Source organism: Lemur catta, chromosome 8 (assembly GCF_020740605.2).
Source record: "Lemur catta isolate mLemCat1 chromosome 8, mLemCat1.pri, whole genome shotgun sequence".
Taxonomy (NCBI): Eukaryota; Metazoa; Chordata; class Mammalia; order Primates; family Lemuridae; genus Lemur; species Lemur catta.
The window spans coordinates 70,311,575-70,339,278 of NC_059135.1; the positions used below are offsets into that span (position 1 = coordinate 70,311,575).

General features: G+C 37.2%; 1 protein-coding gene across 2 annotated transcripts in view; it reads left to right on the forward strand.

The window, feature by feature from the left end:
• The first annotated feature begins 288 nt into the window (after positions 1–288).
• Positions 289–27,704, forward strand: part of STAM2 (signal transducing adaptor molecule 2) — a 43,705-nt gene continuing 16,289 nt past the window's right edge. Inside the window, exons 1-7 of one of the 2 annotated variants that reach the window (XM_045559301.1) lie at positions 289–687; positions 17,116–17,200; positions 18,547–18,622; positions 18,728–18,826; positions 19,764–19,910; positions 21,783–21,852; positions 22,435–22,621. In XM_045559301.1, the coding sequence (XP_045415257.1) occupies positions 321–687; positions 17,116–17,200; positions 18,547–18,622; positions 18,728–18,826; positions 19,764–19,910; positions 21,783–21,852; positions 22,435–22,621 (1,031 nt within the window). In that variant the 5' untranslated portion in view covers positions 289–320. The remainder of the gene's footprint in view (positions 688–17,115; positions 17,201–18,546; positions 18,623–18,727; positions 18,827–19,763; positions 19,911–21,782; positions 21,853–22,434; positions 22,622–27,704) is intronic. The other variant, XM_045559302.1, reaches the window with a different exon arrangement.

Sequence of the window (27,704 nt, forward strand, 5' to 3'; positions counted from 1 at the left end):
GAGCCAGGCCCTTTGCAGAATCTCAAAGCCACTTCCGTGTCGGCAGCTCCGTTTCCAGGGCAACGGGACTGTGACGCGAACGCAACCATGGCCCCACGGCCGCCAGGGACTATACCGGCCTCCGAGGAACCAACTAAACTAGTGAGAAGAAGGTGACGGTCGGAGCCAGTTGTCCATGGCGAAAAATCACGGGCGACCGCGCCCCCTGCCGCGCCGCCGGCTGCACTGCAGCTTCCCGGCCTCCGGCGTCGCCTAGTTCCAGGCGCGACTACTTCCGGTCCCGAAGGTCCCCGGCTCCGTGTCTCGCCGGGGTCCTAACGATGGAAAGGTGGCCGCAGCGGCCGCCTGAGCCCTGCGGCGGTATGGGCCGGGGTCTGCCGCCTTCTCCTGGAGGGCAGCGGCAACAAAGGCGCTGGGAGGATGCCCGAGACCGGAGGGACCCTGCCCCGGGGGACGAGGGAGTTGGGGGCGGAGGGCGGACTCGGAGGCGGCCTGTCAGGCGGAAGACGGGCAGAAGCGGTGGCGGAAGTGCAGGGACGGCAGCCGAAAAGGAGCCGTCTAGGAAGCCGCGGCCGCGGGTCACCCAGTGGGGAGCAGCTGCTGAGCTTCAGCCAGACCGCAGGGACTTGGGCCTGGGCGCCAGCGAGATGCCTCTGTTCACCGCCAACCCCTTCGAGCAAGACGTGGGTGAGTGCTGTGCCCGGCCCCAGACTGCTGTTTGTCCAGCTAGAAAGTGGGCAGCGGCTGCTCCAGAGACTGGGAAGCCGAGCGAAGGGAGGGGAGGGGCGGGGCCGCCACCTAGTCTTGGGGATTTTCCTGGGGGCAACCTCAGCGCGTCGCTGCTAGTCCGAGTGCCTCCCGCCTGTCTGAAGCTGGGGGCCTCGAAAGGACCGTCCCCCTCGCGAAGCCTAGGAATGAGAAAGAGCCTGAGGCTCGCTGGAGACTGGACTAATAAAGTAATTGTGAAGTCGATGGTGCAAACTTCCTGCTCTCTTTAGAGCTGGTGAACCCCGCTCCCCCATCCCCTTTGAAGATGATTCGGCAGTGGAGACCTGCTGTCTAGGGCAGCCCGATGCTAGAGATCTCGTCTTACCCCAGTTGACTAGGAAGAATTTCTCATTTCATATATTACACATGCATTCAATCCCTGATAGCGCAGCTTCAGGATTTGTTTACAGTTGTGAAGGTATTGGACTTTATCCTCGGATTGCAAGGATTGTGAAAATGCTACGAGTTGTTCTGTTTTAGAGTATGAAAAGGAAAACTCTAGAATCTCGAAACATCCAGAACGGCTAATTGTTTGTTGGAGTCATAAGAGTGTTGGTCTCTCAGTGACTGTAGAATGAGAAAAAGATGAACAAGACTTATTTTAGGAATTAGAATAACTGTAAGCTGGCTAAAAAAAAATATCCTTTTTTTTTTTCTTTGTTTCTTTTTTTTTTTTTTTTTGGAAAGACTGGGTATCGCTATGTTGTCCAGGCTGCACTCGAACTCCTGGGCTCCAGCAATCCTCCTGCCTTAGCCTCCCAAGTAGCTGGGACTACAGGGTTGGTTTTTTTTGTTTGTTTATTTTAGTAGTTAACAGAACCCTAGGTATATTTTTAGGACTTAGAATGCAAGAAAAAAAAAAGCACGGCTGAAAATTGCTAGTCACACAACACTGCACGTCTTAGTATGTCACCTGTTTCATAGCTAAAATTTTATAATTATGAGGAGACTGTAGGAAATGCCCTATTTTGGTATGTTCTGTAATCCCAAAACTATGTTGAAAAATCAAATATGCATGAGTCAGATAACATACATGTAAATATTTGTAATCACATCTTGACCCTTTGTCTTCAAATATATATTTTCATTATTTCATTCAGCTTTTTTCTGGTAGATAATGAACATAGGTGACCGACATAAATCTAGGAAACATCACACTAAATCATGCTCTCTGCTTTCGGACCTAATTACAGTATGTCTTCGTTTGTGAGACCTGTACTTTTTATTGCCGTTGTGAGGAATTTCTTTTTGTTCTAGTGAAATAAAACAGAAGGTACAAAACAGAATAAGACAAATGATTTTAAAACCTAAAAACTCTGAATTGTTTCTTCAAGGTAAATCTTTCCTGGAAGCCCATTGTTCTTTGATTGAAAACTTCTCTGGTGGAAGTAGGCTGAGTTGCTCTGGCAGTTTTGTTCTCAGTGACTCCTGCGGTCCCTGCAAGGTTTGGTGGATCACAGTTTTACTACAGTAGCGCTATAGTAAAAGAGTCACTGCTGTTCAGACGAAACACACTGCTGTGTATAGATTATTTCATGGGCAGTGCCATCAACTAAAGCTCCAAGTACTTACTAGCTCAAGTATGACAATTCAGTGTCCAAAAAAGCAGTTTAAGGGTGAGAGAACGACTTTGATTGAGGCCCTCCTGTAAAACTTCTGGACAAGTAATGGAATTAGAAAATGTGGAATGAAATGCTAAGGAACTCAAATTAGCCTTAAATGTATATTATAGAAGAAAAATTATATGTTGCATTTTTCAGATCATAAAGCTCTTTTTAATTTGAAATCATTAATACAAAACAAGTCTTCATTTGGCTTAAGATCTATCTACAGGATTGTTCCTTTACAGTTACATTGTCTTTTTCACATGTCCTCCTTGATTCAGTCAGATTTTTATTACCGTGTGTGTGTGTGTGTGTGTGTGTGTGTGTGTGTGTGTGTGAGATACCCTTTTTCACTCTTCATTCAACAAACATGCATTGCATAATTACAGTATCTGGCATAGTATTAAGTTTTAGGGACACAAAAATGAGTAAATAGATTGGGAGTTCCTGCCCTGAAGGAACTCTCAGTCTAATGGAGGACATACACATACATAAAAAGGTAATTGTAACACAGTGTGATAAATGCAGTGCTAGGAATACGCAAGCAGCTCTACATTCTCCCTTTATTTAAAACAGTCATCCTCCCTGAAGAGGAGACAAGGACCTTTAGATAGGAGCTTTTTCTATAAAGGTGTTGACATTCTCCTGTCCCTCTCCCCTTTCCTGATAGCACTTCTCCCAGCAAGGAAGTAACCACCTTTTACTGTATGTATATGATCCTTTTATGATTAAGGGCCTTTATAGATGAATCTCGTTTGGTAGGTGCAGAGTCTCCCTGGAGGGTGAGCAGTCTTTTTGACATCATTCTTATGGGGAAGAAATTCTTTTCTCAGTCCCTGAGAAAAGGTGTGATGGGTCAAAGTGTCTAGGCACTCATGAGTTGCTAATGATATGAGACTTGTCGAATGGAAGCAGGCCAAAGGTTAGGAAGTAAGGAACTCTGGCAAGTTCCTGTCTTTCCTTGGAGTAAGAACCTGCAAGCCCTGAAGGGTATGTTAGGTTTGATAGCATTAGAGCTCTTTAAACATTTTATTGGAATTCTTCAAATCTGGAGTCATTTTTTGTTTTGTTTAATAAGATTTCCTTGAAGCTGTTCAGAGGGGAAAAGTAGAAAATAATCTACATGTATTCCACCTCTCCCTTCTCACCGTGGCTAAAGTCTTAAAGGGGTTACAGAACTCCTGAGGTGGAGCCTGGTTGGGGTAGCCGTTCCTAAAGATTCCAAGGGGAAAGTGAAACATGGGGCCAGAGCCATGGGAGGAAGATTTAGTGGTTAGTATTAAAAGGGAAGTTGTCATGTCCTTATTCATTGGTTCCCAAGTGATGACTTGTCCGTTGTAAGCCCTAACTCCAGTTCCTGTTTGCGTATCTTCTTTCCTCTTACTCAACCCAGGCAATCTTTCTTGCCAGTTTCTGCCTCTGTACTATTTACCATTCATTTGTAAATGTTTGCTGTTTTCAACAACCTTGGTACCTCCTTCCTTAAAGATATATTTGTGCCCCACAAAGCTGAGCTCAAATTCTACCTCTACAAAACTCTTCTGACACAGCAGTTTGAAATATGAACTTTTAAGAGGATACTTTTCCCAGTGAAATTTTAATGTGTATAGACACATTTTTTGTTATGTCATTGGTTTTTACTGTGTTAGAAGAACTTGACCGGGAGTTAGCCCGAGACTTTCATGCAATCTTTTTGTCCAATGAAATTTTATAAGAAACTCCAATATAAAGGTAGGTATTGATAGCATTACAATAACACAAATTTATTTTATGTATTCAGATTTATAACGTTTTCTTAAGTCAGTTTTTACACACAATGAGATTATTATAATCTTTGTAAAAAATTAAAATCAATCCTGGCTTACAGAAGACAAAATGAAAATGAAAAAAATTTTTTGGTTATGAGTGAGAATTGTAGCCTTAATAGCCAATTTTTTCCTGCACCTTATTTTGCTTGCATGCTAACTAAAGTCCTGATACCTTCACATAGTTGCAAATTTTATTTAATGTATTTCGTAGTTTTTTTAAACTGAAATATTTTGAGTGTAAAATACAAAATATAACATAAACTGCCATTTCTACCAGCCAATTTTGTCAAATCCTAATATTTTGACATACTTGATTCTTTTTTTTTAAAGAAGAGAACATTCAAGATACAGTTGAGGCTGGGCACGGTGGCTCACGCCTGCACTATGGGAGGCCGAGGCGGGAGGATCGATTGAGCTCAGCAGTTTGAAAGCAAGACCCTGTCTGTAAAAAAAAAAAAAAAGATGAAATACTTTAATATTTTTAGTGGCTACCTGCTCCCATTCTTTTTCCTCCCTTCTCAGAGTTAAACACTCTCCAAACAGAAATTCTATTTTATATATACTACACAGACAAATATACTATAGGTATTGTTTAGCATGTTTTTAAACTTCATAAAAAGTATCTTTTTTGTCATTTGGCATTTTTTTGTGAGAGCTATTCAGGTTGATGTTTGTAGCTCTAGTTCATTAATTTTAACACCTATGTGATATTCCACTGTAGGAGTATACCACATTATCTATTCTCCTATTGGTGGACATGAAGTTTTCCAATTTTTTGTTATTAAGGACAACTCTATGTTGAAAGTTCTTATCCATGTTTTCTTGTGTTCATGAGTATGAGAGATTCTTGAGGGCCTATATCTTGAAGGGGAATTCCTCAGTAGAAGTGTAGCTCTTTCCAAGTTGTAAAATATTAGATAGTGCAAAATTGCCCTTCCAAGTGTTTGTCGGAGATTTTCTTCCCACCAGCAGTGGAAGTGAAGTTTCTGTTGTTCCACGCCCTCACTGATGTTGGCTATTGTCAGATTGTCTAATTTATGCCCATTTGATGGGTATGAAGTAAGACGTTGTTTTCATTTCATTTCAACGTCATTGCTAGTGAAGTTGAGCATCTTTTCATATGTTTCTTGGTCATTCTGTTTCGTTTTTTTTTTCTATAAACTACCTGCTCATTACTTTAGTTTATTACTCTGTTGGATTACTTTTTTAAAATTGATTTTTAGAGTTCCATATACATTCTCTACTAATCTTTGGTTGATTATGTGAATTGCCGATGTGTATTCTAGTTTGTTGCTTCATTTTATTTGTTTCTAGTATCTTTTATTGTAAAGAAAAGTTAAGTTTTAATTCAGTGATATTTATGATTCCATCTTGATTTTATTTTTCTTGTTTAAGAAAGCTTCCTTTACCCTGAGGTTATAAGGATCTTGTCATATTTTCTTCTCAACGTTTTATTAAAGTTTTGATTTTCACATTTAGATCTTTAATCCACCTGAACTTGATCCTTGTGTAGGGTGTGAGGAGGGATTTATTTGCATAATCACTGATATTAGACAATAATCAATTGTCTTATTACCCTTGATTGAATTGTCTATTCTTTCCCCACTGTTTTACAACACTTTCCTCATATGTTTCCTTATATGAGGCCTGTATTTGTGATTTCTTTTCTACACTGTTCTCTTTCTCTGTCCCTGCACTGATACCACATTCTCATATCAGTGGCCTTTATAGGTAGTAATGCAAATCCCTGTCTTTTTTTTTTATTATTATTGTCTTAGCTATTTTGGGCCTTTGTTCTTTCAAATGGATTTGAGGACAGATTTGTCAAAATCATTATAAAAGGGAATTTTTTGTAGGCTTTTAGGATTTAAGAGAATTTACAGCATAATGCTGCAGCAGCTTAGTTGGGTGAATGTGTCTCTAGCGCTTTTTGTTTAAATAAAGGACCTCAGAGGTATTCTTCATGTTAGGAGTAGGCCTTGTTTATAGGTATGGATATCAAAGTATATCCTATAGCGTAGGATATCAAACTTCGGTTACTTGACAACTGATAGTTCTAACCATCTGTCACCCAGATATCAAAAGAGAACTTAAGGATATATCATTTCTTTATCTCCTGTTATTTTTTTCCTCCTTGGTTGTCTTCTATCCCTGAATCTGACCCCCTCCCTTCTCTTCCTTCCTTGATTTTTCCCTTTGTCTGAGTTACAAAGTTTTTATAAGTGTTTTTGCTTACAGTCTTTTTCCTGTTATGAAAACATCAACCAATCAGCAACATTTGTCAAACCCTTTTGGTGGAAAGAATATTGTTTCTAGAAACCTGAGACCTTTTGGTATTGCCTAAACATTCTTTTCCCCTTTCCTTTCTTTTTTAGGATTGAGTTTTGTGTTGACTTACTGTCATCTTCCAGCTCTTCTTTTGGCACAGTAAATATTGCTCCCATCTTTTAGAATGCCTTTGCTGTTATTTTCTTTCTTTCTTTTTTTTTTTTTTTTTTTTGAGACAGAGTCTCGCTCTGTTGCCCGGGCTAGAGTGAGTGCTGTGGCATCAGCCTAGCTCACAGCAACCTCAAACTCCTGGGCTCAAGCAATTCTGCTGCCTCAGCCTCCCAAGTAGCTGGGACTACAGGCAAGTGCCACCATGCCCAGCTAATTTTTTCTCTCTATATATATTTTTTAGTTGGCCAGATAATTCCTTTCTATTTTTAGCAGAGACGGGGGTCTCACTCTTGCTCAGGCTGGTCTCGAACTCCTGACCTCGAGCGATCCACCTGCCTCGGCCTCCCAGAGTGCTAGGATTACAGGCGTGAGTCACCGCGCCCGGCCTGCCATTATTTCCTTAATGGATTTATAACAGCTTATGCTTGAAGGACAGGCACCTCTCTGTCCCTACAAACACCCTGTGGAATACTTACAGTTCTTTACCATGGAGACCTGTTACAGCTATCACTGTTGCATTCAAGGAGGCCTTTCTTTAGTTTCCTTCAGTTAAGGAATGCTGAAATCAAAATATCCTGCAAAGTAATTCCAGTCTGACTGACTGACTTAATTCAACCTCAGAACTGTGTTTAATAGGTCTCAGAATAAAAAAGCATGAAGGGAAATGATAAAGGATTTTAAAATTTTTATTATGCACACTCTCCATCTTATTTGGTATAATTTTTAAATGATAGCATTTGGATGAAAAATGTGTTCTTCAGTGAAATTTGTATTGTATCTGAAAACTCACTGTATTAGTCCATTTTTGCATTGCTATAAAGGAAATACCTGAGGCTGAGTAATTTATAAAGAAAAGAGGTTTCTTTAGCTCACGGTTCTGCAGGCTGTATAAGAAGTGTTGAGCCAGCGTCTGCTTCTGATGAGGGCTTCAGGGAGCTTCCAATCAAGGCAGAAGGTGAAGGGGGGCAGGTGTGTCACTTGGCCAGAGAAGGAGCAGGTGGAGCCAGGCTCCTTTAAACAACCAGCTGTGGAGTGAACCAATCAGCAACATTTGTCAAATCCCCTTGGTGGAAAGAATAAAGTAGATTTTCATTTTAAAAGGTATGCACAATGTATTTTAAAGAAGGATTTGTATTGCTGCTTTCCCCAGAGTAAACGAAAGATTTACATTAACAGAAGTTTACCCAAGCAAATCAGAACATTAAATGGAGAGGAAGAATAAATGATAAAATGTATGTTATACCTAAGTAATACAGGGAGAACTCAGTCATTGCCATGGGGAGAGCACAAAGCTATTCATGGGGATCTGCATCCCCTCCCATGACCCAAACATCTCCCACCAGCCCCTACCTCCAATAGTGAGGATCGAATTTCAGCGTGACATTTGGAGGGGCCAAACATTCAAACCATATCACTCACAAACTATTTTCTTGATCAATAAACATTCCCTTATGAAGCACTTGTTTATTATTAATAATTATCATTTGCAATATGAGAATTTTGGTGACTCAGAATTTTAATTATTTGAACTGAAAGGAACTTTTGGCCAGGCATGGTAGGAGGATTGCTTGAGGCCAGGAGTTTGAGACCAGCCTGAGCAACATAATGAGATGTTGTCTCTACAAAAATTTGTTAAAAAAAGATATTCATACATACGGAAACTGAAAAGTAACTTATTGGGAAGAGTTAATTTGGCAGTTTTGAATAAAAATTGGAGTCAAGAGGCAGTTTACATAGTGGTTTAAACTTAGAATACGTACCCTGAGCCAATCTGCCCAGATTAGAAATCTCTGTTTTATTGTTACTACCTGTATAACCTTGTGGTAGTTACTTTTCTGAATCTCAGTTTTCCCATTTATAAAAGGGGAATCCTTCCTTTGATTGAGGAACAAGTGATTTAGCATATGTAAAATGCTTAGAAGCTATTACTTAATTGCTCTTACTGGTTTTAATTATTTATCATTCAGTACTCAGAGCTGTAAGTAGATTTTCATTTTAAAAGGTATGCACAATGTATTTTAAAGAAGGATTTGTATTACTGCTTTCCCCAGAGTAAACTGAAGATTTATATTAACAGAAGCTTACCCAAGCAAATCAGAACATTAAATGGAGAGGAAGAGTAAATGAGAAAATGTATGTTAAACCTAAGTGCTATAGAATGCTAAGTAGGGTCATTGTCATTGAAGGCAGAGAAGGTGAAATATTTATAATCTTATCAGGTTGAGGTATTGGGTATTCAAATATTTAACCTAAATTTAATGACATAAGAGTTGTGTGGTCTAGAAACTTAAGCACATATAATTTTAATAGTATAAACATGTACAATTTATTTGTAAACTAAAAAAAAAATCGTTCTCTTAAAATTTTGAAGAATTATTTCATTTATAATGACTTGGCCCAAAGAAAGGATATATTTCTATCTTTAGTAAAAGCTGTCAACTGTGGTTTCTCGCCAGATACAAAAATTAATGTTACTCATTTATTTGCTTTCTATTTTCTAGTTTGTTTCTTCGTTTGAAAAAAATGTTTTCTTTTGCCAGCTTTTCCCTGTTCGTATACTACAGTTTTAAGGTATACACATAATTGGTTTTTTTTTTCTGTTATACATAAAAAGCAAATTTTTCCTCTAATATTTCTGTAGTCAGAATGTTTCCCCCAAAATTCATGTGTTAGACATTTAATCCCTGATGCAACAGTGTTGGGGGTGGGGCCTTTCAGGAGGTGTTTTGATCATGAGAGCTCCTCCCTCATGAATGGATTAATGCTGCTATAAAAAAGGCTTAAAGAAGTGAGTTCGCTCTCTTGCCCTTCCACCTTCCACCATGTGAGGACACAGCAAGGAGGCCATCACCAGATGCTAGTGCCTTGGTCTTGGACTTTCTGGCCTCCTGAACTGTGAGAAATAAATTTTTATTCTTTATAAATTACTCAGTCTCAGGTATTCTGTTATAAAACAGACTTCAGACAAAGATCTAAGAATTGCTTTAGTCATATCCAAAGATAATGGTATGTAGTACCTTAATGATAATACATTTTTATATTGCCTTCTGTTATAGTCTCAGTTATCTGTCTGTCCTGTTAGTTAATTTCCATGTGATTGGGTATTACAAATGTTTTAATAAAAAATGCATTGTATTCAGAGAAGATACTGTGCATATTGCCCTAAATTGTTTCCAGTTTTTAATAGTACCATGCACATTTGAAGAAATATTCAAATTCTGCTTTAATGTACAGGCAAGTCCTCACTTTATGTAGTTCTAATATCAATGAATTTAATTACCATGGTTTAGTTTGATATCACCAATCTCCCAGTAACAAGCCATGTAAGACACTGGGCATAGAACTCAGCTGAACCTGCCTGAAGTTTGAACTACAGAACTATGAACTAACAATGAGTGGGTGGTGTTTTAAGCTGTTAATTTTGTGATAATTTGTTACATCGAAAATTTAAAAAACTAACGTGCTGAGACTGTTCTATTATTGTTAAGTCTTCCTCTCTGTTTTTCAAATTTGATAACTTAATTGACCTGTCTCCATGCTCATTAACTCTGTTTCTGCAATCTTCAATCTACCTTTTTTTTTTCTTTTTTTGGAGACAGGGTCTTGATCTTGCTCTGTTGCCCATGCTGGAGTGTAGTGGCATGATCATAGCTCACTGCAGCCTCAAACTCCTGGCTAAATTGATCCTCCTGTCTCAGCCTCCCAAATAGTTAGGACTACAGGCATGTGCCACCACACCTGGCTTTTTAATTTTTTTTTTTTTTGGTAGAAATGGGTTTTCACTATGTTTGCCCAGGCTGGTTTCAAACTCCTGGCCTCAAGTAGTCCTTCCACTTCAGCCTCCCAAAGTGCTGGGATTACAGGCATGAGCCACTGTGCCCGGCTCAATGTGCTTTTAAGTTCATTCAATGAATTTTTTAGTTGTGATGTCATACTTTTCAGTTTAGAAATTCCATTTTTATAGTTACGATTTCTCTACTGAGCATTCACCATCTGCTCACTTATTATGACTGTCTTCTGCTTGAAGTTCTTGATAATATATGTAATAACTACTTCAAAGTTCTTTTTTGCTAATACTAACATTTGGGTTATACTGACATCTGTTTTTATTGACTGTGATCTTGATTGTGGAACACTGTTTTGCTTACTAGCAATTTTTTATATTATGGTGGACTTTGTGATTATTCTTTGTACAGACGCTAGATTACATTGTCTTTCTCTAAAAGGTGTTGAGTTTTGTTCTCTCAGGTAGTTATGGTATTGGAGGATCCTTAAGGTTTCATTAGGCTTGGTTTTATTTGTGAGGCAGGCCTGTTTTGGTATTGAACTAAATTCTAGAAGGCTTTTACTTCAAGCTGTGGCCTTTTTGGGGTTTCAGCTGAATGCATGAGTGTTCTTTTTGCTTTGGTCGGGCAGTTTATTAGCCTGCAGGGACTGCCATAACAAAATACCATCGACCAGGTGGCTTACACAATAGAAATTTACTTTCTCACAGTTCTGGGGCCAAGAAGTCCAAGATGAAAGTGCCAGCAGGTTTGGTGTCTGGTGAGGGCTCTCCCCTTGGGTTGTGGACAGCCCTCTTCTTTCTGTGTCCTCATACAGCCTTTCCTTGATGTGTGCACTCAGAGGAAGAGAGCAAGCTAGCTCTCTGGTATATCTTCTTAAAAGGGCACTAATTTTATTAGATCAGAGCTCCATCCTTATAACCTCATTTAACCTTAATTACTTCCTTAGAGGTTCCATCTCCAAGGAACCTACAACCACATTGGGGATTAGGACTTCAACATGAATTTTGGGAAGAACACAAACATACATTCAATTTGTAGTAGACAGGACAACTCCCAGTGCTGCACAACCCTTTAGCCCTGTAGTAGGTGATCTCTGCTAGACCTTGCTATGTGGGTGTACATGTGTGTCTGTGTACCAAGGGCCTGCAGTCAATCCCTATGCTTAGAAACCTGGTCTCTCTCCCGGGTGCTCTACTTGGGCTAGTTCTCCTGCTGGGACAGGGAAGTGTTTCCAGGCAGAAAGCTGGGACTGCTGTAAGGTTCACTACATATTTCCCTTCCCTCGAAAATCTCGGACCTGGTCTGTTACTTACTCATTTCCTGAAAACAGTTGTGTCATCTCTTTTGGCCTGTTTTATAGTTGTTTTTGGTAGGATAGCAAGTCTGGTAACAGATACTCTATCATGCTTGGAAGCAGAAGACTAGTCATGAGATTTTATTTCCAAACTTAATAGGAGAAGCTTTGAAGATTTCTTGCAGGCATTCTTGTTTTATATAGTTAAATTTTTTATTGCTGATAGAGCCTATTTTATTAAAAGTTTTATGGGTAGACTTGGATTCTTTTTAAAGCTGTATTTTGAACATAATAGACTACATAGAGAGGGAGGGAGCCTTTTTGTTCCTTGTAGGTAGGTATTGATGGAATGATTCTTTATGATATTGTTAGAATCTTTCTGAACCATTTCAGTGGGTATTTGAGGCTCTCTATATACAGCAATCAAAGCCTGGTGATGAGTGTTGTGACTTACACCCACCAAACCCTGGCAATTTAGCATTTAGGCCCCAGGAGGGCTCTTTTAACTTTCTTTCTCTCTATGCATTTGACACAGGAAAATGTGAGATATGGCCCCAACACTGGGCAAAGTGACATGCTGTAAAAGAATGGTTTCTTAATTATAATATTTAAAATTTTCCAGGAGTTTAAAATACTTCTAAGTACATAATTTAAGTGTTATTTAGTTCACTTGAAAAATGAAGTCCTTTTTGGCAGGCCATTATAAAGTCTTCAGATTTTATACTTTTTTTTTAAAAAGAGTAATTGTGAGTCCTATATTTATAGGGTGTAAACTATGCTTGTTAGCATATACAAATCTGGAATTTTTCTGTTTTCTATGAAAATTAAATGAAATAAACAATATTTGAATATCTTTTAAATTATTGGAAGGCTTTTGAGGGTATCATGTAGGCTTCATATTTAGTTGTATCACATGGCCAAAATTGAAAAAATAATCATGAAAAGTTGAATTCTGGCCAGGCTAAGTAGGTATTAGGTGGTCTAAAAAATCAGACTCAACTGACTATGTTTGTGTATTTATACAAATACACATGTGTACTTAGAAAATTTGGTAATTGATGATTCTGGCTTCTCACATCAGTGAGGAAAGGATAGATTCATAAATGTTGGGACTGAGAAAAAATTTATAAAAATATTTTTCTATGCCTGCCTCACACCATGTGTGAGGTTCCAAATATATATGAAATTCCAGATATACTAAAGATTTACATGCAAAAGGGGAATAATTTTGATATAAAAGAGAATATGGGTGAATATTTAGTCTTCAGATAGTTCAGTGTACCAAATGATACTATAAAAAGAAAGAATGGTAGAATCTGTTATAAGCAAATAGGAAAGATCAGCATGAAGCTATAATATGTTGATTTGCTCTTCAGACTGAGCATATAAAGTTAGTCACCCATATGTACAAAAAGTCCTTTACTTCCCTCTTGAAGCACTGCCTTCCCCACTTACCCTGTCTCCTAGTTGAGACTCACAAAGATAGAGTTATTCTGTCTTTGAAAATAACTGGAACCTCATAAGCCCACTAGTGCTGTTGCTTTTTGTTACCACATGGTGTTGCTATTGAAGTTTGATCTTGCACAGCCCCTTGGATGTTTGTCTGCTCAGCAGTGAAGCTCTGACTGGTCCAGAACTTTGCACCGTTGTCACTGGGGCTACATTGGATGTTATAGTTAAAGCTCTTTTCATTCATATACTCAGAAGCTCTGCTGTGGTTTCCCATGTTACACATTGTGCCAGGTTAATAGGATTAAGAGGATCAACCAGCATCATTCATTCATTTAGTGAACAAATATTTATTGAGCACCTAATGTGCCCTAGATACTATTTTATGCATTAGGAATAATACTAGTGAAAAAAACAAAAATTTCTGCCATGATGGAGCTTATGGGAGTTGGGGATTGTGAGAGATGGTGGCAGAGACAGATGATAAACAAGATAAAGTATTTATGCTATGAAACATCTTCAGAAAGCCTATGCTCAAAATCTTGCCCTCTTAATTATTTTGTGTTTAGTCTATGTGAGGCATCAATATCAATGATACCAGTGAGTATAACAAAGAAGAGGGACTGAGTACTTAGTGGATTTAAAACCAGTTTGCTGATAACTTCTTACTGCCTTGTTTAGGGATTTTGTGGCCACTCTGTAGGTAATGGCACATAATGCAGCTTTTAAAAATACTGGTATAGAATAGATGTATATTTATGAACATGGAGGTCTGTTTTTGATAAGTAGAAACACAGGAAGTGGTACATTTAGTATGATCACAGTATTAGTGGGGAATATTTTTTCTCTATCCCAAAGGTTTCCTTCCTGAGAACAGAGTTCCATTAGGGTCATCCTGACCCTGCCCTTGCCCCTTTATTCACTTCCTGATGTAATGACTTACCTGATTGGTAAATTTGAGAGTAACTGGCCTTACTTGTGCCTTTCTTCTGTGCGGGACTAACTATTCTTTCCACCACCATTGAGTGATTTTTTTCATTTACTACTCTATGGAATAAGTTGTGCAGAGACTTGCTCCTGCAGGGAGAGCATGTCCCTGTCTAGTGCTATTAGCAAGACCATTTGGCCAGTACACCTAAGGTTTCTATTAGTAAGAACAATGATATTTTATTCTTTGTTTTGTTTTTCATCTTGTGCATAACTTAGCCAGGAAAGGAGTTGTCAGTTTTTGGGTGCTCTCTTTGTACACCTTATACTATCTACGATTCTATTTTGTTTAGTTTTACATAGATTTTTATTGTTTTTGCATATACATATATAGAAAAATGTCTGGAAAGATATGTATCATAGTTTTAAAAGGGACTGATAGAATTAAGAGGTTTTTTTCCTTATCTGTATTTTTGAATTCACTGAATTTATTATATATTATAATTAAGAAATAGTTAAGCATCTTAAACCTCTAAAAATTTCAGTCTAGACTGACTTTGCATGTAGAAGAAATATTCTTCTTCATACAGGGAAGAAGCTGGACCCGAGTAGATCTATTTCTACCTGCATAGTTTGGTGCTTGGGTCTAGAACTTATAGTAGGCAAAAATATATTACTTTTCTAAAATCCCTGGTTTGTCATTTCATCATATATATGAAAATAATTGCTTTCCATCCATAAATAATGGTAAGCACTTTACGTGGTTTTTTAAAAGAAAGTTCCATCATTTCATTGAGGTTAACTGTATCTGGTATATTTGTCTTAGCCCCACAAAATATAGCTGTTTGCTAAGCCTGTTAATTTTTTAGCTGCTTTTGATTATTCCTTGCTGTAAAAAATGAAACTACTCTAGATTCATACCATCTTACCTTTTTTGCTTATAACTGAGATATCACCTGTCATTCGTGTATGTATGTGTGTGTGTGTGTGTGTGTATGTGTGTGTGTGTATGTTTTGCTATCTAGGTTTACTGTATTTGAAATTATAGGATATATTTATTAAAAGGGGAAAGGTTGTAAAATGCTTCTAAAGTGGTTCTTTTTATTAATATATCTCCACCTCTGTATAACTAGCAGAAGAAAATTGTCTGTATCCCTTCAAGTGGAAATTTTACAAAAGTTAATGAAATGAAAATGCTATATAACTCAGTCATACTGTGATCATGCATTTTAATAATTTATTTTTTAATTTTTGCTTTGATCATGAAATATTTCAGATCACAGAAAAGATATTGAGAATACAATAAAGAACTTCTGGATATACATTGTGCAACTTAATAAACAAACCTTTATAAAAATAATTAAACCCTTGTGTACTTTGTTTTGACACACCCCCAGTTTGATGTTTATCATTCTTTTTTGCTGTTTTTTCTTTTCTTTTTTTTAATATGAAGTGGGGGACTGAAGTTCAGTTTCTTTTTTTTTTTTTTTTTTTTTTCTTTTTTCTTTGTTTTGAGACAAAGTCTCACTGTGTTGCCCTGGGCTAGAGTGCAGTGGCTTTATCATAGCTCACTGCAACCTCCAACTCTTGGGCTTAAGTGATCCTCCTGCCTCAGCTTCCTGAGCAGCTGGAACTACAGGTACGCGCCACAACGCCTGGCTAATTTTTCTATCTTTAGTAGAGATGGGGGTCTCACTCTTGTTTAGGTTGGTCTCGAACTCCTGAGCTCAAACAATCCTCCTGCCTTGGCCTCCCAGAGTGCTAGGATTACAGGTGTGAGCTACTGTGTCCGGCCTGATGTTTATTTTCTTACGCATGTTAATATTTTAACTACCTATGTACGTATCCTTAAAGAATATAGTGTATTTTGGGGATGTTTTAAAATTTAGGTGAAATATTCATAGATTGCTGGTGGAAATGTACACTAGTACAACTGCTTTGGAAACTATCAACTCCTAAAACAATTATACAGTTATACAATCCAGCAATTCTAGGTTTATACCAAAAGAGAAATGAATAATGTACTCAACAAAAACTTGTACATGAATGTTCATAGCAACAGTACATTATTTATATTAGCCAAAAAGTTTTAAAGAACCCAAATGTTGATAAACTGGTGAATGGATAAATAAAATGTGGTATGTCTATAGAATGGAATATTATTCAGCAATAAAAAGAAATGTACTAATACATGCTATAGCATGGATGAATCTTGAAAGCAGTATGCTAAGTAACAGAAGCCAGTCACAAAAGAACATATATTATTCTGTTTATATGAAAAGTGCAGTGTGAATTTACTGTATTAATCAGTTTTCCTTTTTTGCTATTGAAAACAATGCTTTAGTGCAGTGGTCCCCCAACCTTTTGGGCACCAGGGATTGGTTTCATGGAAGACAATTTTTCCATGGACGGGGCAGGGGGGGTTGGGATTTATTGTGCACTTTATTTCTATTTTTATTACATTGTAATATATAATGAAATAATAATGCAGCTCACTATAATGCAGAATCCGATTCCATTGCTGATCTGACAGGAGGCGGAGCTCAGGCAGTTATGGGAGCCAGGCCGTGATGGGGAGTGGCTGTAAATACAGGTGAAGCTTTGCTTGGCTTGCCGCACACCTGCTGTATGGCCTGGTTCCGAGGTTCCTAACAGGCCACACGTGGATTGCTAACCAGTCTGCAGCTGGCAGGTTGGGGACTGCAGCTTTAGTGGACAGTTTAATGCATATTTCCTTATATGATGATATATTTTAAAAGCTTTCTTTGAAATTAGAATTTGATGGGATTACTATTCATTTGTAATTTTTATTTATTTAGAAGGTATTTTATTGATATGCCTCAGAATATTTAGTTCATTTAATTATAGAATTTATAATTGAAATTAGTAGAAGTACCCTGTCCTCTGAAGTTCATCCATAAGTTCTTTTATCTTCGGCAGGAGAAAAGGTAGGGCTTCTTAACTGTTGTGTCTTTATTGGTATTTCAATGTTATATAAGACACGTCCTAATTTCCATGTATGCTGATATATCTTATAGAAAAAGCCACAAATGAGTATAACACTACAGAAGATTGGAGTCTTATTATGGACATATGTGACAAAGTTGGGAGCACTCCTAATGGGTAAGATGCCCAGTCATGGTCGCTGAATGTCTAGGAACTTTATAACCTGCGTCTCTTTTCATGAGTAACTTTGGAAGGAGTATAGGATTTTACTGTAATTGACCCTTGAACAACATTGGTTTGAACTGTGTGGGTCCATTTACATGCAGATTTTCTTCCACCTCAGCTGTCCCTGAGATAGCAAGACCAACCCCCACCTTTTACTCCTCCCCCACTCCTTAAGATTTTCTTAATAATATTTTTTCCCTCTAGTTTACTTTATTGTGAGAATACAGTATATAATGCATATAACATACAAAGTATGTGTTAATTGACTGGTTTCTTTTTTTCGTTTTTTGAGACAGAGTCTCGCTCTATTGCCCAGGCTAGAGTGTGGTGGCATCATGGTAGCTCACTGCAGTCTCAAATTCCTGGGCTCAACCTGTCCTGCTGCCTCAGCCTCCTGAGTATCTGGAACTACAGGCATGCACCACCACACCCAGCTGATTTTTTTACTTTTGTAGAGACAGGGTCTCGCTGTTGCTCAGGCTGGTCTTGAACTCCTGGCCTCAAGTGATCCTCCTAAAGTGCTAGGATTATAGGGGTGAGCCATCAGGCACAGCCTTAACTGACTGTTTATATTATCAGTAGAAGGCTTTTGGTGAACAGTAGGTTATTAGTAGTTAAGTTTGGGGGTAGTCAAAAGTTACACACAAATTTTTGACTGTGCTGGGGGTTGGCTCCCCTACCCCCATGTTGTTTAAGCGTCAACTGTATTTACTTTTGGGAAATACGTAAAAAGAGTCTGGAGGCTGGATTTATGGGATTAACCTTATCCTGACAGAACAAATGGAATAGAGTTCAAGTGTGCTTTTTGGGGGCATACTGCAATTAAGCTGAACTGGTTATACTTTAGAAGTTTAGAAGAGTGATGAAAGCATTTGTTTTAACATTATGGCTTTTCATAGTAAATTCAAATATGTTTATATCTGAAACTTTTAAGTCTATATCTTGTTAGTTTTTTCAAGATAAGAATTTGCTGTCTGAAAGCTTAGTCTGTCTTGAAGAAGTTAAAAGATAGTTTATATGATACGATTCTCTTGTGTTGACTGACTTTGTGAAGTGATTTGTCTGTTGATTTTGGAATATGTAATGTTTGTAACATGCTTTTTTTTTTTAAGATCTATGAGTCTATGAACAAAAGATTGTGTAAAATCATTTTATAGGTTTATTCCTTTAACAAAGTGAAGTTTCCAGGATTTTATTTTTACATATAAGGTTATTTGGTAATAGAATACCTTGTATTTTTAATGTTTAAACTGAAGTTCTCAATAAATACTTAATTGTCTCTCTATTCTTTTTTTTAGAGCAAAAGATTGCCTCAAAGCCATAATGAAAAGGGTAAATCATAAGGTTCCTCATGTTGCTCTGCAGGCATTAACTGTAAGTAAAAGTCATGTTATTATTTGACCCAAATTTTAAATGTGTGTTTATTTCAGAAAGTTAATATTTCAACATTTGTATATTAATTTTTATTTTAATTAATAGCTTCTCGGGACTTGTGTGGCAAACTGTGGAAAGACATTTCATTTAGAAGTGTGTTCTCGTGATTTTGCAACAGAAGTACGTGCTGTGATTAAAAATAAGGTAAATTTTAAAAAGAAAAGAAATTGAAGTCATTTAAAAATACATATATTGTGTGTTATTTTAACTGTATAGTATTAATAAAGTTGTATTATAGATGAAATCATTTTTAGATAAATTGAAGTGAAATAAACTTCCCATAATTTGATTTTTTTATTTGTAGCACCAAAACGTGTTTTCTCCCCCTAAGTATGTATACTATTGATAATAATGAATCTTTATTGAGGGCTAGTAAGTAGTCACTGCTTTAAGCATTTTACATACACTGTTTTATTAATGCTCTTAATCACCCTTGGAGCATTAGATTCTTGGAAGTTAGATTCTCTTCTTATTCTTATTTTATAAATGCAGAAACTGAGGCTTAGAGAGAAGTTAGTAACTTGTCTAAGGTCATGCAGCTAATAAGTGACATAGCCAAGATTCAGATCCAGGTTTCTGTGACTCCAGACTCCAAACTCTAACCACCATTCTATACTGACTCCTATTAGAGATGGTGAGCAGAGGGAGCCTTTATTTTAGAGCAGAGTGGAGGGGGTCTTCATCTGGGTTGTTACTGATTTCCTTGATACAGAAACTCTGAAGCATTATTCTCATGCTATTTGTGGCAAAAATCTCAGAATTTTAGTTAAGTTGATATAAAAATCTTAATCTAATATTGAGAATATTAAGAAAACAGAAAATAACCTTTGAATGTAAAAGAAGTAAGACTTAGAAAATGATGTTCAAAAAGGGTCATTTTATATGAAGCAACTATATCTTAACATGTAATAAATAGGTATCTTGTCAGTTACTCAACTAGGCTACGAATTACTGTACTTTTGTTGATGTTCATATAATTAAAGAGAATTTTGGTGCTAATTCTCCCTGTTAGTTAAATAATTTAAGTACTTATTTTAACCATAGGTTTTTGGTTGTTTTTGCTTTGCCTTTTCTTTAAAAGGCTCATCCTAAAGTATGTGAAAAACTGAAAGCTTTAATGGTGGAGTGGTCAGAAGAATTTCAGAAGGACCCTCAGTTTAGTCTAATATCTGCAACTATTAAATCTATGAAAGAAGAAGGAATTACTTTTCCTCCAGTAGGTTCTCAGGTGAGAGTTTCATTCAGACCCATGGTTGACCCTATACTATTTTAAAGGTATGTATCTTATGTGAAAGCTGGGCAAAATGTGTCTTGATCGTCATTTCCCACCTCTGCTCCCCAAGTGCCTATCTATCGTAGTGCCTTATATTTAGTAGACATTCAATTTTTATGACTATTTCTTCTACGTATCAGAACTTTGAGAAGTGAATCAGACATAAACAATGTGTTTAATCCTACTTTAAGTCTGGAGTCATGCAAAGGCATAGATGTATGAGGTAGCCCTTAATATTTAAGAAATTTTCTGTAAGCTTGAAGGGGAGCCATATACATGTGAAAAACAACTAATTTAAATTGTAAGTGACAAATATGGGAAGGGCAGTACAAAGACTAGATGCTGTCTATCTTAGTACGAGGGAGAGAGAGGTAACTACAGATTGGGATGGTAAAGAAAGTGAAGAGGTAAAATTTTGAGACTTGAATTTATTATATTAGGTATAGAGGAGTGAAGAGGTCATATCAGGAGAGGAGTAAAATGAATAAGTCCATGGAATTGAGAAAGGCCAAGACTTGTTTTGAATATGCCTAGAGTGAATGGTTTACATATAAGATGGGTGGGGCTATAAGACTAAATTTATTTGAGGAGATAGAGGATAGCTTTAGTAGGAGAGGGTGGAGGCTCAGGGATAATGACTCATGGAGTGGGCTGTTTTTTTTAGGTCTATGGGAGAAAAATACCATTTCTTGGGTTTTGCTCTCAGTGCCTTTTGCCCTCCAATTAATATTAGGATGTGGTCTAGGGAAATAGACTAAGGGGAATAATATAGTTTCTTTTATTTTACACTATAGAATAAATAGACAAAAAGATTCTTTACAGCAACACTCTACAGTACAAGGTAGAGTTTTGAGACAGAAGTCTTACAAGTAATAAAAAGCAAGCATAGAACCTTTCTGCATATTTTCTTCAACAATCTATGTTAAAGAACTGGTTGATGAATCAGAGTCCAGGACAACAGTTTTACATGCCATTAAGTTTAAGCATGACCTTCCTTAGTCCTCTGCTATGCCTGAAAAGCCACTGCCATACAATTACAATGAGTAAAGGACTTCACATGTATTCCTAAAACTGTGTCTCTTGTCACTGTCTTCCCTCCTCTTCCCTTCAGTCATCATGACCTCTTGCTGGCACTTCTCATGTAGCTATACTCCTGTAGCAATAGAGTACCTCTCTGACCTTGGACAGTTGAGATCAGAGTCATTTATTCATTCTGTAAATACTTAAATACTTTCCCTAGCCAAGTTCTACATCAGATACTTAGATTTATGCAAAATGTAAGCCAGTTTGAGCCCTCTGTGAGTTTATAACGTTTTCTCGAAAATTCTGATGTTTTAGTATTTGAAAACAACTACTTAAAATTATCATGACGCCTGTTATCCTAGCACTCTGGGAGGCCGAGGTGGGCGGATCGTTTGAGCTCAGGAGTTCAAGACCAGCCTGAGCAAGAGCGAGACCCCGTCTCTACTAAAAATGGAAAGAAATTATCTGGCCAACTAAAATATATATAGAAAAAATTAGCCGGGCATGGTGGCGCATGCCTGTAGTCCCAGCTACTCGGGAGGCTGAGGCAGTAGGATCCCTTAAGCCCAGGAGTTTGAGGTTGCTGTGAGCTAGGCGGATGCCATGGCACTCACTCTAGCCCGGGCAACAAAGTAAGTGAGACTCTGTCTCAAAAAAAAAAAAAAAAATTATCATGAAGAACTTCACTTTTAAATGAAACTCAGTTATATCAGTATTTTTTTTTAATTAGCATCTGCAAGTAATTATAGAGCTTGTGTTTTGTTTGAAAGTATAGTTGTGTTCATTTTACTCATACATTTACAGACTGTCTCAGCTGCTGCCAAGAATGGTACATCACTGAACAAAAACAAAGAAGATGAAGACATAGCTAAAGGTAAATGATCAAGCACGTGTAATTTAGTGTTGCTTAAAATATCCTTGCCAGAACATTTTATTAAAATAAAAGTGATAAAAACTGGATATATTTTCAGTTCTACCTCAAATCTAAAAACCAGTAGGGTCCAAAAAGTTAGGAGAGCAAATGACGTACTAGTGTAAGATGAATTTAATTCATTATCCTTTTCAATAACATATATTTAATGCCTGCCTTTGGAGAGATTATGTTTCACCTTTTCTTTTATGCCAAAGTTATGAGTCAAGCATAGAAATGTGTTCATGGCTTGTCCTATATGGAAAGCTACCCATATTATAATGTCACAATCTGTTTGCTATAAAAATAATAGCTGCTGTATATGACAGACTGTGATAATAAGGAATGAGCAAAAAACTGTATTTAAAAAATGTCATGGTTCCCTGCCCTAACCTTTCCCCGTTAACTGTGTGGCAGTTAATTGGACAAATAAAATAGTCACTTGATTTATTCTTATTAAATATTATGCTGTCTTCTAATATCTAAGCTTTTTTTAAAAAAATTAATTCTGGCTGTCTTTTTTTGCATTTCAATTTCTGAAACTAGCTATTGAATTATCATTGCAAGAACAGAAACAGCAGCACACAGAAACAAAATCCTTATATCCATCTGCAGAAATTCAGTTAAATAATAAGGTTGCACGGAAAGTGAGAGCTTTATACGATTTTGAAGCGGTTGAGGACAATGAGCTCACCTTCAAACATGGTGAAATTATTATGGTTTTGGATGACAGGTACGTTTTAAATCTTCATGGAGTATTCTGAAGTTTTAAAGTACAATATCCTTAATTTAAACTCTAGAATATTCAGTTTTTTGACCTTTAGTGCATTTAAATCATAATAGAACCTTTCTGTACCTTAATTATTATTTTATAAAATAAAGGTTAGACTAGATAATGTGTGTTTCTTATTTTTTTGTTAAATTTGATAGTAAAGTGTCCTTTATATTTTGAATGAAAGATGTATTAAATAATATTGTTGATAACCGCAATTGGGAAACATAAATACTCAGTAATCTGAATGCATTTACCTTGGTATTTGTGTATACCAAAATTACTGACAGTAAAACTTTAGGAAGAAATCACTAAATTACCTTGATTAAAGCAACCAAAACCATGCTTGGCTTCTCCCCAATTCTTCTTTTTTAAAGATAGGATCTTGCTCTGTCACCCAGGGTGGAGTATAGTGGCACAATCATATCTCATTGTAACTTCAAACTCCTAGGCTCAAGCGATCCTCCCAGCGTAGCCACCCAAATAGCTGGGCCTACAAGTGTGCACCACCATGTTGAGCTAATTTAAAAAAAATTTTTTAGAGACAGGTCTTGCTATGTTTCCCAGGCTGGTCTTGAACTCCTGGCCTCAAGCAATCCTCCTGCCTCAGCCTCCCAACCCAATTCTTAATCTACTACTATACTCTCTTCACAGTTTCTCTATTTTTAAAAGTTGTATTAAAAAAAGATCAATCTATATTGAGCCTAATTCTGTTCTGTACTTTTAAAAGAAGTTGATGAAATTTAGCAAGAGTGAGACGTGACAGCTTGTTGCTATGAAGAGAGATTGCAACTGTTTTTGGTTTCCATTATAAATAACTTAGTAAGGACATGCTAGTCTGGTATATTTTTAAATAAAGTGTAGATACACAATGGTCTTACTTTGCTGTGGTAAATATTTATTGAGAAAATGTTATGTAGGGCCGGGTGCGGTGGCTCACGCTTGTAATCCTAGCACTCTGGGAGGCTGAGGTGGGCGGATCGTTTGAGCTCAGGAGTTCAAGACCAGCCTGGGCAAGAGCAAGACCCCGTCTCTACTAAAAATAGAAATAAATTAGCCAAACAACTAAAAATATATAGAAAGAATTAGCCAGGCATGGTGGTGCATGCCTGTAGTCCCAGCTACTTGGGAGGCTGAGGCAGAAGGATTGCTTGAGCCCAGGAGTTTGAGGTTGCTGTGAGCTAGGCTGATGCCAAGGCACTCTAGCCTGGGCAACAAAGTGAGACTCTGTCTCAAAAAAAAAAAAAGAAGAAGAAGAAGAAAAGAAAATGTTATGTAATAGATTCCATTTATAATAAATGAATGAGGTTACAGTTCTGTCTTCATAAAACCTAGCATAAAGTAAGGAAATTACCATACAGACGATTGTATAGAAGGCAGAATGTGGTGAGCGATATAAGAGAGTACTGTTGGAGGCCAGAAGAGTGCAGACTCACACTTGGTGCAAGCGTCTGGGAAAGAAGGCTATCCTGGGGCTCCATTTAAGGTGACCTTTGATTAATTTTGATAAGAGAAAAAATTTTGCAAGAAATTGAGGCTAGGAAAAGGATGGTCTTTTAGGCAATCAAGATAGCACTATATTTACTTACAAAATAATTTTTTTTTTCCTTAAATTTTCTTTTTTGGAAATAATTGTTTGGAGTGGAACACATGATCCTTGAAGGAGAGTAAATAGAATTACAGATGCTCCTCAACTTAAGATGGGGTTATGTTCTGATAAACCCATTTTAAGCTGAAGCTATTGTAAGTCGAAAATGCATTTCATATACCTAACCTGCTGAACATCATAGCGTAGGCTAGCCTACCTGGAACACATTCAGAACACTTACGTTAACCTATAGTTGGGCAAAATCATCTAACAAAAAAGCCCATTTTATAATAAAGTGTTGACTATCTCATGTAATTTATTGACTACTGTAGTGAAAGTAAAAAACAGAATGGTTTATGGGTGTCTGAAGTATGGTTTCTACTGAATGTGTATGGTTTTCACACCATTTTAAGTTCGACCATTGTAAGGGGGGACTGTCCATAAAGGTGGAGAGGTAGTGTGGGCTCTGAATACCGACAGTCTGAAACATCAGACTTGTGGGTGTCTTTTAGTTAGAGTAATTAAAAAAGAAGTTAGGTTTACACTTTTAATACTTTTATACAACTCTAAAATTAAAGATATTTATAAAAAAAACAAAACAACAAAATGAGCAGTTTTTGCTCTAGGATTCAGATTTAGAGGATTTTTTTCTTTTATTTGTTTTTTGGTTTTTTTTTTTTGAGATAGAGTCTAGCTCTGCTGCTTAGGTTAGAGTGCAGTGGCATCATCATAGCTCACTGCAGCCTCAAATTTCTGGGCTCAAGCGATGCTGTTGCCTCAACTTTAGCTTCTTAAGTAGCTGGGACCACAGGTGTGTGCCACTGCACCCGGCTAATTTTTCTATTTTTTTGTAGAGACGGAGTCTCACTATGTTGCTCAGGCTGATCTTGAGCCCCTGACCTCAAGTGATCCTCCCAGCTTGGCCTCTCAAAGTGCTAGGATTATAGGCATGAGCCACTGTGCCAGGCCATAGAGCATTATTTTTACATAACAAAATTTTCTAAAATAAATTGCTGCTTAGAAGGTAAATATAGTACTGATTAACAGCACTGGTACTTTACCAGGTCTGTACTACCCTGTGCTATATCATAACTCAGTTCTCCTCTGACTTTTTCCGGTGTAACTGCTGTGAGTCTTTCATATAGTATCCTGTGGTGTTACTGGCATTCACGTGGTGTGTATATACCTATTATAGGCTATTGGCCTACGGCAAATAAAGGGTTACACTATTGTGCTGTACCATGTCTTTTCACTGATGTCCCTTTAAAGCAAAAATTGATTAAATAACTTAGAATCATAGCAAATGAGTTAAGACTTATCACTGCAAAAAAGAATTTTTTTCTTTGTAACTACTAAGAGAATTCATTGTGAACATGATGGAATATGTAGGTCAATTGCTGTCATTTTTATAATAGGACACTCCGATCTTAGAGTTGCTATAGTTGTGCTTCTCAGCACATTATGGGTAAAATATTGTCAATCTGGGTGATCACTGGCAAGATTTTAAACACAAATGCTGCAAACTTGGGTGCTAAAGTTAAATGGCAATCTTAGGTTTAAAGGAAGTCATTCAGATGATCCAGAAAATGACTCTATTCATTGTTTTTATATTGTTGTGGGATTGAAAGAGTGAAATTAAAATTTTCACATACAAAACATTAAGTCCCTTGAAAATACATTGTTCTCAGATCTTAGTTTAAAAAACACTGAGCTAATAGAAAAGGCACACATTTCTTATTAACAGAATATACCAAAAAAAAAAGCGTTTCACTTTCTACATTATTAACTTTATCTTACCACCTTGTTCGTTCTCTACATACCATTACAAATAATCAAGTGGGATTCTTACAGTTCCAAAAGTGCCATGTTCTGATTAGACCTCTGCAGCATTGTACATTTGGTTCTCTTTGCCTGGAAAGCCCTGTTCAAGGAGGCAAAAGCATTTAGAAAAGAAAAGGAACTTTGTTTGCAAGGAAGGTTTGGAAGGGAGTCCAGGCTTTAGAAGGGTTGGCTCCTCATATTAAAAAATAAAACAGGTATTTTAAGGAAAAGTCTCCTACAAGATTACCAAGTTTTCTGAGTTTACAGTTTGTATGTTCATGGTAGAAATAGCAGTTTTCTCAACGATTATTATATCCATAAAGGACATCACTTACTTTCAGCTATTGCCATAGCAAAAGCCAGCAGGTGAGTAGTTCCTATTGAGTCTGAACCTTAAAGAAAAGGCTCAAGTTTTCATTTATTTTGAGACCTAAAACTAGATAGGATAACCTTGTTTTTCATCTCAGTATACAAAGTTTTTTTTATTTCTTTGTGCTTTATTTTCTTGCTTATGCCTGCAGGGTAAAATGTCATTTTTATTTATACAGCTTTAATTTCCTTTTCCTCCTGGTGAGTGCCTACTTCACCTTCAAAACCCCTGTCAGATTTTACATTACCTGAGAAGCTTTTAAACTCTTCCTGGCTTTTAGATCCCAGTAGAGTTGGGAGTTCCCTTCCCTGTGCCTCTATATCTCCCTGAACATACACAACAGAGTTTCTCCTACTGTATCGTAAGTCCAGTTGTCCCTCAGTATCTGTGGGGGATTGGTTCCAGGACCCCATGGATACCAAAATCCATGGATGGTTGTCCCTGATACAAAATGGTATAGTATTTGCATATAACCTACACATATCCTCCTGTATACTTTGAATCATCTCTAGATTACTTATAATACCTAATACAATGTAAACTCAGTGTAAATAGGTGTTATACTGTGTTTTTAAAATTTTGTATATTTAGCATTGTATTGTTATTTTTAATTTTTCCCAAATCTTTTTGGATTCGGGGTTGATTGAGTCTGTGGATGTGGAACCCACAGATACGAAGAGCCGACTATACTTCTTTACATATGTCTCTCTGTCTAGATCAGTTGATTCTGAAGAGGGTCAGCACTTCCCTGGGTGGGAGGAAGGGTAAGGAGAAAACAAATTCCAGAAGGTATAAAGGAAGGTTCTTAGTTGGTAGGGGAGGTTGTAAAACACTGCTAAATTTTTTTTCAAGAGATGGAGGTCTCGCTGTGTTGCCCAGGCTGCAGTGCAGTGGCTTTTCACCGGTGCAGTCGTAGCACGCTACAGCCTTGAACACCTGGACTCACGCAATCCTTCTGTCTAAGCCTCCCGAGTAGTTGAGACTACAGGTGTGCACGACCATACCTGGCTTTGCACTAGATTCTAAATTTCTTGAGGGCAGAAACAGTGTCTTAATTATCTTTGTAACTTCAGTGCTCAGCCTGAAGGTATTATTTTCTCTATGGCAGGTTTTTATAAATGTTAGCTGAATAAGCAATTTGTTGAAGGTTAAGTTTATATCCCTTACACTTATATAACTTTTTGTTTTTCACTCAGTTGTAATTTCTTTTTTAATATTAAAAGCTCTAAATATAAATGCCACATTTAAAATTTTCCATAATTAAC